The sequence below is a fragment of the Notolabrus celidotus genome, chromosome 2 (assembly GCF_009762535.1).
Source record: "Notolabrus celidotus isolate fNotCel1 chromosome 2, fNotCel1.pri, whole genome shotgun sequence".
NCBI lineage: Eukaryota > Metazoa > Chordata > Actinopteri > Labriformes > Labridae > Notolabrus > Notolabrus celidotus.
The window spans coordinates 14,117,147-14,134,185 of NC_048273.1; the positions used below are offsets into that span (position 1 = coordinate 14,117,147).

Consider the following 17,039-nt stretch of genomic DNA (forward strand, 5'->3'; position numbering starts at 1 on the left):
TTTTTTTTTTTCTTTTCTCTTTTTCTCTTGTCTGCATATATATTTCTGGTTTGTGTCATGTTTGTCACAAACTGTCAAATATTAATGCAATTTATTCTTGCAGCAAAAGAAAAGAAAGAAAACCTTTTTCTTCTGTGCTTGTGACTGTGTGCATGCAACCATCACCATCCCTCTTAGAACTCTGGCCTATCTTTTATTGGCAGCTAATATCATGTTCTGTAAAAGAGGGCGTGCACACCTAGGTGGGCCAGCAGGATCATTACTTAATTAATGCTTTTTGCTTTATGTCCAGTACATTTCCACCACTGTGTGTCTGTGAGTGTGGGTACATCTATGCAAAGTCATCTCAATGAGCCATGCCAAACAAGTTAATTTACTTGATTGATGTGTAAGTCCATAATGGATCCATTTCACATTAAACTTCAGCTAATACTCTGTGAAGTTTGCTTTGCTCTCATGAGATAAAGACCACTTCCAGACATCACACACATTTCTACTCCGGCTCTTAGCGGAAAACAGGGCTGATTGATTATGGACCAATCACTTGTGAGCAGTCATTATTCAGCCCATTACTCAAGAGGGCATATTAGCTGAACCATAACGGACAAATGACCACTCTTATTGCTGCACATAAGTGGCCATAAACCACACAGTGAACTCTGAATGTTTAATAGCACTCTATGGTCGAGGAGTCACGACAGCACTGTGCGTTGGCCTCTTAATGTTGTTTAATTGTTATTTATGGAGCAAAGCCATTAAAAGGTAATTGTATAATAAGTTGTAATATGCTCTGATATTTTACAATATAAAATAAAGAAAATTAAATAACACTTCAGAGATGAGCATTTTGTAATGACACAAATATAAAGCTGTGTAAAACAACCCTTAAACACTGAAGGTCACACACCTTCCATCAGCTAGCATAATGATCTCTCTTATGTTTCCTCAATACAGTTACAACACTGAATATAATCATATCCTCTCTGTCATTTTCTTCTCTGCAGAACCTCTTCCACTTTGTAACAGACATCCAGAACACCGGTGTGGTGAAGATCCCTGATGCTAAAGGGGATGATGCATGGAAGGTTTACTTTGAGGAGACTCCTCAGGAGATAGTGGATGAGTTTGCCATGCGTTATGGAGTAGAGTCCATCTACCAGGCTATGACGTATGTTACCTTCAAAGTGGTTACCTCTAAGTAAAGTTATCTTTTTTTTTTTTCTCACATGCCTGTCCCTCTTTTTCAGTCACTTTGCCTGCCTGTCGTCCAAGTACATGTGCCCAGGTGTGCCTGCTGTGATGAGTACGCTACTGGCTAACATCAACGCCTACTACGCTCACACCACCCAGGCAACAAACAACGTCTCTGCCTCTGACCGCTTTGCTGCCTCTAACTTTGGGGTGGGTCACTTCAAAAACACCTAGGAGTATTATAAAATATGTATTATATCATGTTGATATTACTCACTGCAGCTTGTCTGCTATGAGTGATTGTTAATGTGAAAATCTGTTACCCTTTTGATCCCAACAGAAAGAGCGATTTGTCAAGCTCTTAGACCAACTTCACAACTCTCTGAGGATTGACCTGTCGATGTACAGAGTAAGACTGCACTCCATCTTAATATTTGCACTTGCATGTTATCATTAAAAGTTTATATTAGATGACAGCTCTATTGCTAGACAGTCAAGCTTCATGGCAGAAATTCAACCCTCGCAGTTTCCTTTTTTCTACAATATTTCTCTTTTCTTTCTGTGCTCTTCTTTCTCATTATCTTTCTAAAATAAGCAGTCAAACAAACTGGGCAGAGATGATTTCACAGCTCCTCTGAAACATGCACAGACACATTCAGGAAACACTGAACTCCCACACAATAACAAGTGTGGCACCAAACAAGGGTATTGGTGGCAGTGGATAATGTGTTACCAAGCTGCCCACAGACACCAACATACACTGGACAAAGACGGACGTGTTAAAGTGTGTTGTGGTTCACTGTATTTTTATATTCTTCTGTCTAGAACAATTTCCCTGCCAGCAGTCCTGAGAGGCTGCAGGACCTTAAATCCACTGTGGACCTCCTCACCAGTATCACCTTCTTCAGGATGAAGGTGTGTTCCTTACTTTGTCCGTTAAAGCCTTTTTGATGAAACTTTGCCATGTGTTACATTTATTATAATGTTATTAACTTCCAGCACAGTTTCTTTGGAGGTTTTCATCTGATGTTCAAACGCCCATGGTCAGGTAAATGAATGTAAGTGTGTGATCTTCCCTTTTTTTTGTGCTTGTGCTTTCAGGTACAAGAGCTCCAGTCTCCACCTAGAGCCAGTCAGGTAGTAAAGGATTGTGTCAAAGCCTGTCTCAACTCCACCTACGAATACATCTTCAATAACTGCAATGAGCTGTACAGCCGCGAGTATCAGACAGACCCGGTAAGATTCAACTATTCATTCAATATCTGTGTAAGAGTGTACAAATGTCTCGATTCTGAAAGTTTGAATATTGTGATTTACTTTTTGGATTGTCACAAAAAGGACAGTATTGCTATAAGTCATCTGGTATAAACATAAAAGAAGGCTAATGCTTTGCTTATCCCTATATGGTATACACTGATAAATAAAACTCATTGTTGGTCACAGTATCCTAATAATGTGCCACTCTATTTTGGCTCCTTAGTGCTAAAACATTTGTCACGTTTTCTTCTAACCTTTTGTCCGAGGATAGATGTTTCTTTGTTTTTAACTGTAATTTGGGAAAGAAGGAATGAGGAGATTAATCCTCGCCTAATTCCAACATCACTGGATAGTTGACTTACAAATTTATCAAACTTGGCTTGCATCATCTTTACAAATTATTTTTGGCCATTATACTTGAAAATGCAGTGTCATTTAAGTATCTGTGCGGTGAGTCCATATCATCCTCTCAGTCTGGTTATACCTGGCTCTACCATCCATCACTGCAGCTTAGGAGTTCAGCAGGGATTTCTAGAAGTTGCTTTGAGTCCTCATTAAAGCGCCAGCCCCATTCAGATTCCCTCCTGAATTTCAAACAAGTATTTTTTCCTTTGAATAAAACATTTCATCCTGAGGGATGTTGCTATATTTTGTTGAAATCTCCACAAGATCATTCTTCACTCTTCAACCCCGCAAGTGCTTAGCCTATTTTTTTTTCTTTCAGTACTTCTTAAGCTGTTTCAAAGAAGTCGTCTAGACTGTTGACATTCTGAGTCTGTTTAAAGCAGTTTGTGCAGTGGGTGTTGAATATGTATGAGTTGATGAATTACAAACACAGCAGACAGTTTTTGCCTCTGACGATAGAAACGCAATTCCCAAAACTCCCTGGTGGTCTCTGTATCTAATACCTACACTTTCTTTTTAACCAACTGTTCATGTTTTTGATCATACAAGAACAGGTTGTATAGTTGATGTATGGCCTGATATTTATAGCATGATGAGAAAACTGTGAAGTTAACAAAAATGATTGGCGAAAGCTCCCCTGAAGTGTGTGAGTTAAATTGTGATTCCTGTTGTATCACTGCTGTTCCAGGCCAAACAAGGTCCCGCGGCTCCAGAGGAACAAGGACCAAGCATCAAGAATCTGGATTTTTGGTCCAAACTCATCACACTTATTGTCTCCATTATTGAAGAGGATAAGAACTCTTACACTCCCTGCCTAAACCAGTATGTCTTTGCACATCTCCTTTCACCCATGTGTTCTCTTACACTCTCCCAAATCCTTTGAAATTGTATTATTCTTTCTAAAACTTCACCTCTAGGTTCTTATCTCCTTACTCAGATTCATATATCTTTAATATAACTTTTCTCCTTCTCTTTTCTCTGTCAAGATTTCCCCAGGAGCTCAATGTGGGCAAAATCAGTGCTGAAGTGATGTGGAACCTGTTTGCTCAAGATATGAAGTATGCAATGGAGGGTGAGTGCAAGTCACTTTACTGGCCCTCTTAACTGAACTTGAAGACATGTTAAGAGCAGTTTGTGGTTCAGGCAATGTTGGCACTAGAGACACAAAACAATAATGTCTCTGTGGTTCATAATCACATATAGAGGGTTGAGTGCTCTCTCTATTTCTATAGCTCTAGTTATAGGTATAGAGAAAGGATTTCACAGCGTCTGATCAAAGGGATCATTCATCCCCAGTATTAACTTGCCTTCTGGGTGATCAGATCAGGACTGGACAGCTCTAAGTATGACAGCTTAGATATTGCAATATCATGTGTCTCTGAATGCATCTCCAGTTACCAACTGTGACCTTTCAAGTACATCACATTTTTAAGAGGTTTTTAAGACTGACAGGGGGGTAGCTGGTGATCATGATCGAAGGTCCGAAGCTTGATGTTACTCTATAGTTCTGAGGATTATCAGTAAAATGTAAGAAACAATACAGCAGACAAGAGTCTATGATATTTATGATACACAAGGCCTGAATCCTCATTGTGCTTCATTTTTATAAACAATAATGAACTACAAGTCTCATCTGCTGATCATGTCAATCAAAGCATGTGGAAATCATGTACTATAGTGGGCCGGATCCAGAAATACGGGACAAATCCTGAGCCTTTTTTTGTGGGGGAAGAAGCATGACAAAAGCAAAGAACGTATCCACATTGTCTCCGCTGATCTCCTCTATAAATCCTTTGTAACTTCTCTGGACTGTTTTATCATAAACTCTGATCAACCTTTCTTTGATCACATCTCTGATTCGTGCTGTCTCACTCTCTTTCCTCAACAGTACACAGTCATCATATGTTCCGTGTCCACTTATGGGCTCTATATGTCTGTATTTCCGTGCATACTCCACTGTAATGCATAAGCTACATCTTCATTGCTTGAAATGACATGAGAAGTCAATTTAAAAATATGATATTCATGAGACACAGCAGAGAAACATTGAATTAGTCATATGGATGGTCTGTTATTCCATGTGATCGTAGCCGGATATAGGGAGAGTAGCATTTATATGTTTACATATATGTATATGGTCGACCACTCCAGCAGAGGGTATTGAAAGAATTTCATTGTTTAAAATTTTGCAGAGAAAATTTTGACAATTTGTCAATTTATAAGGCAAGACTGTTTTTTGCCCTAAATGACTCAGATAGGAGTTTTTGTTTGATTTATTAAAGAGCTATAGAAGTCATAATTGGAGTTTAAATACATGGGTTTGACATAGTGAACTAGAACTTTTTTTATTATTATTTTCTCAGAAGTGCAGCACACATCACAGTTGCATACACTTGATTGATTTGTGCACTCATTAAACTTGCCACAACTGAAAGCATGACTTAAAGCTGCTGTTGGTAAGAATAGTGTAAAAAACGTTACTTTTTTTTCTGCTGGATTTGGAGAAAAGCTCATAATACCCATCTGTACTCATCTGTAAGTGAAGTAATTTGAGATTATGGTGAAATCTCTGTTTTCCAATGCCTTTGTATCAAGCAATGTTATTATTCCCCTCATTCCCGTTATCATGGACCAATCAGAGCTACTCCCTGAGCCTCTGTCGCCCTGATTGGCTGGGAAGCCACTTCTTCCTCATAGAATGCGCACAACGATCTTTTTGGGCGGGGTTACAGGAGCAGAGAGGGGAGGTGGAAGTGAGTGAGAGGAAGTTTGGTGGGAAGGGGTAGTGTTGACATTTGAAATCTCTCTCTGAACTGATGTTTATATCACGACTACCAACAGCAGCTTTAACTGCAGCTCTTGAACAAACACACGTAGTATGGAATTGGACTGATCATTCAAAGATCTATAGTTGATCTTGTGTTAGCCTAAGCATATAGTCAGCAGGTATCAGATATATTTTGAATGCTTAATTTCAACCATGGTTTACATTCTGTAAATCTGTGGAGTGTCTATCTTACTCTAGGTCAGTCCCTCTTTGTGTTTAATAAATATGTGATGATTGCATGGCTGTAACTTCAGGAATTACGTTTTTTCTTTTATTTTGTCTCACAGAACATGAAAAAAATCGCTTGTGCAAGAGTGCGGATTACATGAACCTGCACTTCAAAGTCAAGTGGCTGTACAATGAGTACTGCAAAGATCTGCCCTTCTTCAAGAGCAGAGTGCCTGAATATCCTGCGTGAGTAACAGCTCACCCATCACAGTTTGGAAACAGTAGTCTTACATTGAGCACAGACAATAAAAATGAATGTGTGTAATGTATTTTCTGTTCTGCTTCATAGGTGGTTTGAGCCATTTGTCATTCAGTGGTTGGATGAAAATGAGGAAGTGTCTCGAGACTTTCTACACGGTGCTTTGGAGAGAGACAAAAAAAGATGGGGTAAAAGTTTCCAGCTTCTCTTTACTTATCTTCCCTTCACTCTCCTGGAAACGCTGAGTCGCTGTTGTTGTTCAGGCAGAATTACTGTAATCCATCCTTTGTACTCGCTCTGTCACACTCAAAGTTATCAGGCAGAGTTTCATCCTCCCTTCCGCTCTGCCTCCCACTCTCCCCCTGCCTCTTCTGCACTCTTCAAAGGAAACAAAAAGCAGCATGGACGCTGCCGAACAGACGGAAACGCAAAGCAGAAAGTGTGTTAGAAACATCCTCTTAGCCCAGTCAAAGTACTTCATCACATTAAACAACTCTTCTGAAGTTTAAAGGAGCGTGGTTGAGACATGCTTATAGGTAAGGGGGGGAGAACTCTGTGTGACAGCAAGATATTGTGAGTTAATGGTCTTATTCCATGGTTTTGACTACATGAAAGCTGTCCTCACCTCATTACCCAGACTCCCCTGAGGAGCACCTACACACTCACCTTTGGCAAATTAGGGAACAGGTACTAACCAGCTGCCAATTACATGGAGACTGACAGGAGCTCCCACCTGCCACTGGATGCCTGTCTAACTGGCTGTATGAATAGTCTGCTGTAAGGCGTGTGAGGCTATGTACATGTGGAGAAAGATATCAAAGTTCCAGTTTAATATGGTGTCTAATAATCCTTTTGTAAGATGTAAGGTACCCAGGGATCAAATCTTACTGGTCTCCCTTATATCCGAGCCTCTCACTCGGTGCCACTATTAGTCCTGACTCATCTGTCGTGTCTCCATTTACTCTCTGTCCTGGTTTTTAACTTTTCGCCCACCATTTTCTGCCCTACAGTTCCAGATCACATCGGAGCATGCTCTGTTCTCGTGTTCAGTGGTGGACGTGTTTTCTCAGCTCAACCAGAGCTTTGAGATCATCAGGAAGCTTGAGTGTCCAGATCCTCAGATTGTAGGACACTACATGAAGAGATTTGCTAAGGTAGGGTGATTAAAACTGTAATTTGTTTTCAAATCGTACCTCACAGACTCAAAGCACTAAAGGGGTGCTTTGGTTTTTAACACAATCAGCAACATTGTTTTTGATTTTAGAAACAGATCTTCGACTTCCCCCTAATGACTGATGGCCTGTTGCTCTTTAATGTCTCTCTCTCCAGACCATCAGCAATGTGCTTCTGTCCTATGCTGACATCCTCTCCAAGTGTTTTCCTAACTATATCAAAATGGAGAAAGTGGTGAGTAGTTGAACGCTTGATGAAAACTTGAGGAGTCAGCTTGGTCAGTTAAAAAAAGAGAACAGTATGTATACATTTCTAGTTTAATAAAGTTGCTTCATACTTGCTTAGGATCTGTACCTGCCTAACAGATTTGCTTAGTGCAGCCATGTTTGATTTAAAGAATGACTTCTCTGAATCCATTTCCAACAAGATGACTTCTTTACATGTAAATATTTTAGTCAGATTGTTGTAAACAGACAAGTGCTGTCTTTCTGTCCTCAGCCCTGCATCCTCATCAATAATATTCAGCAGCTGAGAGTCCAGCTGGAGAAGATGTTTGAAGCCATGGGTGGAAAAGATGTGAGTGTTTGTTCTTTTTTACTCCTCCACCCCAGTTTCCTCTCCCAGCTGGTGTTGTTTTTAGTTTAACTCTGCGTGTCCATATAAGTGTTTTGGGTCCTTACTTTGAGTCATTGTCTTTATCCAGACGTGTCTCTAGTGTCATTTTTGTTGCATTACCTCCTGCTCAATGACTCTGACCTGCTGTATGTGTGTTTGTCTGGTGCTTTTACTGTAGCTGTGTGAGGAGGCCAGTGACATCCTGAAGGACCTCCAGGTTAAGCTCAATAATGTCATGGATGATCTCAGCAGGATCTTCTCTGTGAGGTAGAAACACACTCAAACACAGACAGCCATACAAGGAGCATAACAGACATTTATGTGATGTATATATTTGGACAGACCTACAGTGCAGAGTAATTGAACTCTTCTCTTTATCCTCTCTAGTTTCCAGCCACACATAGAGGAGAACGTGAAGCAGATGGGAGACATCTTGGCCCAGGTTAAGGGGAACACAAATGTGGGAAATGCCAGCAGCGTGGCCCAGGATGCCGATAATGTCCTGCAGCCCATCATGGAGTTCCTGGACAGCAAGTGAGGCAGTCTGCCATTGAAGTGGAGTGTAAAAGAGAGAGTTTACTGTATAGAAGAACTGAAAGTGGCAACTGTTAAGTCACCTATTGGTTTGGGAAATGCTGTTTACAACTACATGTTTGGTAAACAGCATATATTTTAGCCATAATATCGGGTTTCAAGTGAAGAGTTGGCAAATGCAAATTTATAAAAGTTGTAGAGTAATGAAGTGTATGCTCAAATCAAAAGAATTACCTGGACGAAAATCTACACAGAGAATTATCTTTTATTATATTGTTTTATTTTATACTTCTACAGAAATTATAGTATCACTCAACACTTAAAATGCTCATTAAGGCTGAAGTGGCCAGCTGCTCTTGGGCATATAGGGACTTCATGCCACCATCTTGTGTTTGTTAAATCTCCTGCTCTCTTCACCGTCTTTTTCTCCTTCCTTCCGCTTTTCTTCCTTCTGCTGTTTCTCATTTATCTCTCTCCAATGTCTTCTGTCTCCTCCTCCTGCCAGCCTGACTTTGTTTGCTAAGATCTGTGAGAAGACTGTGCTGAAACGTGTGTTGAAGGAGCTCTGGAAGCTGGTGATGAACACTATGGAGAAGACCATCGTTCTGCCGCCACTCACAGACCAAACGGTGAGAGAACTCACACCTACATACACACATATAGAGGCTCACAGCCATACACATACAGGCACCGATAATACAAAGCTACACATGCAGTTTTGGCACCTATAACTGACGTTGCCTGATGTCCATGCAAGCAGTGACATTTATTTTCATTTGGGACAACACACACTTAAGAACTCTTTTCCTCCTGTGTTCTAATGACTACAGCAGAAAAAACATGTAAAACATACAACACACAGTCACCCACACATGCTCAAATACACACTCGCACACACCTCCAGCTGCCAAGGCAGCATCAAAAGAAAAGGAGGAGGTGGTGAGTGAGGAAAGGGAACACAAAGGCAGACATTTTGTGTGCGTTATCATTTGAGATGGCTCTCCAACACACAAAAAGATCAAACTGCTTCTGCATCACATCAACATGGCATCCTATCCACTTCTTAACCCCCCACATACTTAACATCGCCCCCAGTGCCTCCATTCACCCAGACAATCAAGATCAAACCCTCAAAGAAAAAAAAGAATAAAAGGAGTGCATCATATCATTCTAACACCAGCTCATGGCTGCTCTCCAGCATGTCAGCCAACGATTATTTGGAGAGATTCCTGATTTATGAGTAACTCACTACAGAGCGGCAGAAATGTTTTGCCCAGAGGATCTGGCCCAGTTCCAAAAAGAGTCCTACATTTTGGAAAGCAGCCTCTTGTTTCCTTTTGTTTTGGATATATGTGTTCTTATTTGTGTTTGGTTATTGACTAAAGAGCCTCATATCACAGTTAATATGGTGATGATTAATCTCTGGATACTTAGTGCGTATCAGTGTCAACACTGCTGCCTCAGCCTCTGTAAAGCATATTTTTATACTAGGTCCCTGTCAAATACAGATCGTTCAGTAGGATTAAAAACCAAACAAAAAAAAGAAGATAACAAGCTCTGAATGTGTGCAAATGTCACTTAATGCTCTTCAGAAAAGTTATTTTTTATTAACAAATCTTGAAGTCAAGTTATTTTTTACAGACCCTCCTTTACTTTTCAACCCAGATCTAAATCCAGCTTTTAATCAGTTATGAATTGGTGAAACTCCCTCCCTCCAAACTTGTGTTTTTTTGACTGATGTGGGGCTCTTTGCAGCTTTGACTGACCCTTTTCTCTGGTTGTTGTTGTTGTGATTACAATTACATCCCGCTCCCACCGCTCTCCCTCCACAGATGATTGTAAGTACAGCACTCCTGCGTGTGTGTCTGTCTGTCCGTCCACGGTGGTTGGTTCTCTGCTATATGTGGCTGCAATCTTCCCCTGTTTTTTTGACCCTACATCACACCCACTCCCTGTTACCTCTCCGGCCTGTCCCATCTGTCTTTGCACTTTCTTCTTTTCTCCCACCTCTTCTTTCTCTTCTCTTCTCTTCTCTTCTTTTATCTTCTCCTCTCCTCTCTTCTACAACACTGTCCCTCTTTTGAGAAGACAGAAGCATGGTGCATTCCTGACTGGTTCTGATAGGTCCTACACCCCGTCCCCCCCGTCCCCCTCCCCAACAATCCAATCAAAGCCCTCCTCTCTTCCGCTGTCTTCTTCCTGAACACTCTCCTCAAACAGGAAGTGATACTCCTCTCTTTGCGCCTGGTGTTGCCTTGTTTCTTCTCATGCATTGTGTCCTTTAACTGAAACTCTGGTGGGGTGACTCTGATCTCTCGGTGGCTTGATATCGGATCTCCTGCCCCACCTCTAGCCCTACCTTTTTACCTCCTTCCTACCCTAACCTTTCCCACCTGTATGAACTGTGTCCTGCCCCTCCCCCACTGCCCACTGTGGGTTTGTTGCTTGCATCTGATCTATTTCAACACTGCAGTCTTCTCCCAGTATACTGTACAACACTGTACTGTATGTCTCTGCAGACCTGTCATGTTGGTCTGTCCTGGTTTGATTTCATGTTCTGTTATATTAATGATCATTGTGATGCTGGTATTATGTCCTGATGCACAGTATGGCTTTTTCTTACAAGAAGTATTGGTTTAAAGTGGTGATGGTAAAAGAAAAGAAAGGAGAAGGTGAAGTAAGAACACTGCACTAGAAAAATACTCCCTACTGTTTCCAGCTTATGTAAGAGATAACTTTTAAATTGTGAATAATGAATGATAAGATTACCAGCATTGAAACTGACTCCTGCAGGAGGAATGAAGCATCTGCATTGAAAGGGCTTTTAGAATAATGTATTCACATCCTGACTTGATAGTAGATGGGCAAAAAGAAAATGTTAATAGATGAAGTGATTTATGATCTATTTTTCAGATTGCCAGATCGATGTCTGTTTTTTCAGGCAATGTGATCTGTGCTGCTTAGTTATTGTTCATATTGCCAAATAGTACAATGTTTTTCCAGTGTTGATAGAGGTGAAAATACTCTGTAAAGAGAAAAATTCCTCTTCTGAAAATGTACTTAAATAATGAAATTTAAAAGCCCCTGTTGAGCTGAAAATGTGGCATGTAAGAGTAACATTACATGCCACAGAAATTTGATCTGTTTTTACAGATGTATTCGTTTTTAGCTCAATTGTACATTTGACTGCTCAGGATAACTACGATTAACGCATATCTCAAATTTTTACAGAACAAATTGAAGGCTTTTGATCATACAACGTTGTGTTGGGACACTGAATGTGACATTTATGACTTCAGGCCTTATGTAATAGTGGTACTGTTGAAATACTTTTGGAGCTTTTATGGGATTTTTTATTTTCTTTTGCCTGATTTGTATTTTAATAAACTTTTATTTTTCTTGTTGAAATTTTGAAACAGTCTGTAGGTAGTAAGTTAATTGTATGCAGTAGAGCAAGACCTGGAGGTTTATGATGCTAGTTAAGCTGTAGCATGGACTGTACAAGTAAAACAGTCCACCTTTAAATGATGGACATTATGTCAGAACACAAGGTTTAACACAAACAACATTGTGTATCTGAAATAGCTCCAGAGGTTAAGGTAGATGAATGTATCAGTGGATAATGCCATGGTATTTAATTATTGCTGTTCTGAGGCAGCAGTAGGCTAGCCTAGCGAGTCATCTCTTAGCTTTAGCTCTGTACTTCACTGACTCATATCATAGTTCATCTATCTTCTCATTTAACTCTGAGCAAAGTTGAAAGTACCTTTTTTATTTTAACCCTCCTGTTATGTTCCTTTCTCAGGAACAGCAATAATGTTCCTGCGTCAATTTGACCCAGGGCATATTTAATTATCCAAAAGTGTCAGAACCCCAAAAAATCCCAATAAACATTTTTTTAATCTCATTATGAACTCCATTACTAACCATTTAAATCAAAATTTAGTTCAATGGTGTTCTTGAATTCTCACAGATCATGGTTCAAAGATCATAACTCACTCGTTTTTATGAAAATTCATGTAAAAACTTTTTTTAAATGTACATTGGAAAGACCTAAATATAAATGCAATAGTTTTACATGACATAGATTTTGTTTATTTATTTTAAATTTTGATTTATTTTTTTTTATATATATAAAGTGATGTTGATAAATTAACATGACACCTCTTCTGTCACATGCTCCCCAGATGTTTATGCTGCTTTTAGCTGGTTTGGAAGACATATATTACCTAAAATAGACTTCAAAAAGGGTCAATTTGACCCTCAACATAACAAGAGGGTTCAATTATTTCTCAATCATACATAATTTGGTAAATTAAGGAAATGTTGTGGTTAACACAGTAACATGTGCATCTTGTGTGACTTTTGGATTTCTACCCAAAAAAAATCTCCTCTTTTCTGCTGTCAGTGATTTTTTGCTGTAAATAGTCATCATTACCAATTCTACACTACTGAAGCATGTGGTCAGCCTGAAAATAGCAAAGCGACTTGATATTGTGAAAATGGATCTGAGCACCATGTCATGAAAGTATGACTTGCATATTTTTGAGCAGATACCGTCAGCATCCATTTGCTCTTGTCAGCATGAATATTACTCTTTGTCTGCCGAACAGAATATTGTTCAACTACTTGTTTTGTGAAAAGGCACAAAATCATTTGGAGTTGCTTTGAAGGACAAGCTAATTAGATAATTAACAGGAGTTGACATCAATGGCTATAAGAAGTACAATTTAAAGTGCAATTTGAAATTTTGCAAAAATGCAACGAAATGACTTGTGATTGCTAATTATCATGTAGCCATGAAGTCACACTGCAGGGCCTGGTGATTGCTTGAAGTATTAACCATTGCTCTCTTTCCAGGGGAGGCTGAAGAGTGCTTCTCACAGTGATGTAAGGACTAAACCCCTTTAGATCAATGTGTCTTGTCTCTCTCCTTTATGTCCTTCCTCCGTGTCTCCGTCTCTCTCCCTCAGCTCGGCAGTCAAACAAAGCAGTGGAAATATTGATTTTCTCACTTTTGTTTTCGCACCACATTCCTCTATAGTGCTGTTGATATGCTGTGAAATGCTGCAGCAGCGGCTGCCCACACTCCCAGCCTCGCCACAGGTCATACACTCTGATATAATATACATCGAAACATTTGCAGCAAAAATACACCACAAAGCCATAAGTCAAGGAGTTCATGTGCCCTTTAATCCGAGTGCAATTTAAAAAACATGAACGCTCATACTTTTGAAGCATTTATGTACTGCAAGCCATCACAGAACACATCACAGTTCCAAGTGTGCACACGGTTGCTATATTTCAAATATAATGAATCCAAATATACATATATATATATGGTTTTGTTTCATTTTTATGTTGTTTGTCACAAACTGTTAAATCCTAAATGGGTAAGCATGATCCTGCACATTTCATATCAAAGGCATATTTCATGTCTAGGGCTCAAGTCATAGACAGATTTTGGTTCAGTCAGCAGCACTTACTGAAGTATTCTCTTACCACTTTATTGTGTTATGCTGGTCTTCCAGTAAATTCCTGCGTGCACCACAGTGCAACTGCAAAGCTGCTATGTGTGTGAATGTAGTGAGTGCCTGCACGTGTGTGTTCATGAGTGCATGAGTACTTTGACTTTCTACGAGCCGAACCACTTTCCCTTCTCTTTGTACCAAAATGTCTTAGTGTGTGTGTACGTGTGTGTATTTGTGCAGAAGAGTGTGATGTTTTAGAAAGGATAAAACACAGATAAGTTTGATAACAGCACTTAAAGGAAAAAGTGCCTTGACGTCTGTAAAGCGGCTTAGAGTGACTTAATAAATGTGTGTGTCAGAAACGTGGCCGTCCTGTGTGTGACACTAAGCAGTTCACTGCTTCTCAGCATGGTTAGGATAATAACAAAAGTTTCCTCTCTCCCTCTCTCTACCTTTCATCTGTGTGTGATTTTCAGGGCACTCAGCTCATCTTTAATGCTGCCAAGGAGCTGGGACAGCTGTCCAAACTAAAGGTAAATGTGTTGTGTATTTCCCTAGGATGACTGTCAGTGCTTTAGGTATGTCTTTAATTGCTGTGAAAATGTGGGAGAGATCTATGAATGGACAAAGAAGGTAATTTTGGTCTGTGTGTCTTGTTTTTGTTTTCTTTAGGAGCACATGGTTCGTGAAGAGGCTAAAGCACTCACACCCAAGCAGTGTGCTGTGATAGAGCTGGCCCTGGACACCATCAAGGTACAAATTCACCTCTACTCTCATTTTAAATAACAATATATGCTTCAGTTGGATTGATTTCTATGGGTGGTCTTCAAGGGTTGCATTTATTGTCCCTTCAAGACTTATTGCATACCTTTTGTGGCTTTAAAGTTCTTATGTGTTTGTTTAGTCAAGTCATGCTAGAAAGATTTTTTTATGTCTTTAAATGAAAACAAGGGCTGTCGGAGTCAACATGATAACAGGTTAATGCTAATTTATTTTAACGTCACAACTGTTTTTCACACAATTGACGCACACACATTCTTGGATCATGACCCTCAAGTCGCCTCGATTAAATCTGGTTCAGCAGTAAGGTTGTGGAGGGTAAGCAAAAACAAACCTCCTTGAGCAGAAATGGATAAAGAACTTCTGATGGCAAGTTCAGCTTCAAAGCCCTGCCAGATGGTTCTCTCTCAACAAGACCAAAGTTATTTGCATTTGCTGTCGATGTGAATTGAATTACCAGCGGCGTATGTCTAGTATCGAATACCACTTGCTTGCCAAGCCCACAGTAGATGCATAGAGCCCTCTTCCTCTCCAAAGTTGTCTGGGTGTTGTTTCTGATGCAAACTATCTAGCCTTTATTTTTCCCCATGTGAGATGAGAAACAGTTACATTGTGTGAGATTGTTTACTGTAAGTTTGAAGGGAATGATCTTTGAGTGATTTGAAATTGAACCAACCAATACTTACTGTACCATGTATCTGTTGTGATGCATGAGGTCTGCTGTTTTGTGTTGAGGACACTTCATTATATTAGTTTCACTAACTAGTGTTACATTAAGGTCAATATGCCCATATGTTGTTGCTTGTTGGTGTTATGTTTGCCATGTTGTGCTTTCTGCATACTTTTTGGGCCGGTAATACCTTTGGTGTTATTCTGGAGAATTTTCTGTACGGACCTTCTCATTATTTTGGATTGTTGCAATAATAATAGACATGCATTTTTGATTTGATTGATTAGGTTTATTTTGGTCTGCATTAGCAACCAACACGTCCCTCCACAACATAGGAGCCATGTAAAAATTACAAATGAAAGCAAAGAACAAAACAATCACTGAGGGATTCATCAAAAAAATATATATATAGTCCAGCATATACATACACACATATCTATCTGTACATGCATAGGTACACATACACATGCATACATACATCATGCATACATATAAACATATAAACATGCATACACATATATTTTGGCCAATTCCATGCTGACCAAATAAGGTGTAGGCTGAAGCCAAGGCTTATCCTGCCTACCCTTTAACATAACTTACTGGTATGCGATTAATTTGTGATTAATTGTGTGTTAACTTTGGGTAATAGTGCAATTAATGCAGTTTCAAAAAAAAACATCTGACAGCCAGAACTCTGTGAAGCCGAAACATTTTAATTTACAAAACACATCAAGATAAACAACAAAAAATCCTCTTTTTTGACAGTGTGGGTGAAAATTAAATTAATGATGCCTTCAAAGGCAGCATATTTGGATGTTTTTTCAGTGTTGCTACACTTGCAGGAATAATATAACTCGCAGCACATTTGCTTTGGAGGCCAGATTAATATTAGCTGCAACTAACTATCTCCACCAGAACCTGACTACCCTATTTTTCTCCACATCATGAGTAAAACAGTGAGGAGTGACTATAATGTATGCTGATCACAAATTAAGCTTTGACTTAGTTCATGCAGGACACAGAAGTGAATACGCCCCAGATGTAATCAGCTGAAAGCCTGCTGATTGAATCAGAGTTTCTAATCTGAAACACACCAATCACAGCATTTGCACAACAAGGCGGTCTACTTAACTGTTACTCCCTTCTGACTCATCCCGGCTATACTAATGCACACACAATGCTGCTGCTTCGAGCAAAGGCCTCCACCTTTCTAGTTTGAAGTCTTCAGTCATTCAGCATGTTGAATTAATTAATTCTGAAACATTTAAATCCTTATTTCTAATGAGAACTTTCCTCATCAGAAGTCTTTTGCAGTTGGACCCTCGTCAGCGGCTGTTATCTAATTTGTCTGTCTCTCTGTTAGCAATATTTCCATGCTGGTGGTGTGGGTCTGAAGAAGACCTTTCTGGAGAAAAGTCCTGACCTCCTGTCGCTCCACTACGCCCTGTCGCTCTACACTCAAGCTACAGACAAACTCATAAAGACCTTTGTCCAGTCGCAGACATCACAAGGTAAACTTGACACTTCCCTCCTGTGTATTGGAAACTTTTGGTTCTCTGTATTTCTAGTATCTTCAGTTTTCTAATCCTGCATAATATTCTGACACAGATCATTAAATCAACATCTGCTCTCTGCTTCCTCAGAGGAGTTACTCTGCTCAGTGTCTCCCACCCCTCTGTTGATGTTAGG

General features: G+C 39.7%; 1 protein-coding gene across 1 annotated transcript in view; it reads left to right on the forward strand.

Annotated features, from left to right (window-relative positions):
• unc13a (unc-13 homolog A (C. elegans)) overlaps nucleotides 1-17,039 on the forward strand; it is a 54,456-nt gene that overhangs the window by 26,816 nt on the left and 10,601 nt on the right. Inside the window, 21 exon segments of the mRNA XM_034704707.1 lie at nucleotides 1,005-1,168; nucleotides 1,248-1,401; nucleotides 1,532-1,600; nucleotides 2,017-2,106; nucleotides 2,293-2,427; nucleotides 3,542-3,675; nucleotides 3,840-3,925; nucleotides 5,968-6,094; nucleotides 6,198-6,282; nucleotides 6,284-6,295; nucleotides 7,118-7,261; nucleotides 7,437-7,514; nucleotides 7,779-7,856; nucleotides 8,074-8,162; nucleotides 8,283-8,429; nucleotides 8,935-9,058; nucleotides 10,262-10,267; nucleotides 13,290-13,319; nucleotides 14,377-14,433; nucleotides 14,573-14,653; nucleotides 16,714-16,861. Coding sequence (XP_034560598.1) covers nucleotides 1,005-1,168; nucleotides 1,248-1,401; nucleotides 1,532-1,600; nucleotides 2,017-2,106; nucleotides 2,293-2,427; nucleotides 3,542-3,675; nucleotides 3,840-3,925; nucleotides 5,968-6,094; nucleotides 6,198-6,282; nucleotides 6,284-6,295; nucleotides 7,118-7,261; nucleotides 7,437-7,514; nucleotides 7,779-7,856; nucleotides 8,074-8,162; nucleotides 8,283-8,429; nucleotides 8,935-9,058; nucleotides 10,262-10,267; nucleotides 13,290-13,319; nucleotides 14,377-14,433; nucleotides 14,573-14,653; nucleotides 16,714-16,861 — 2,038 coding nt within the window.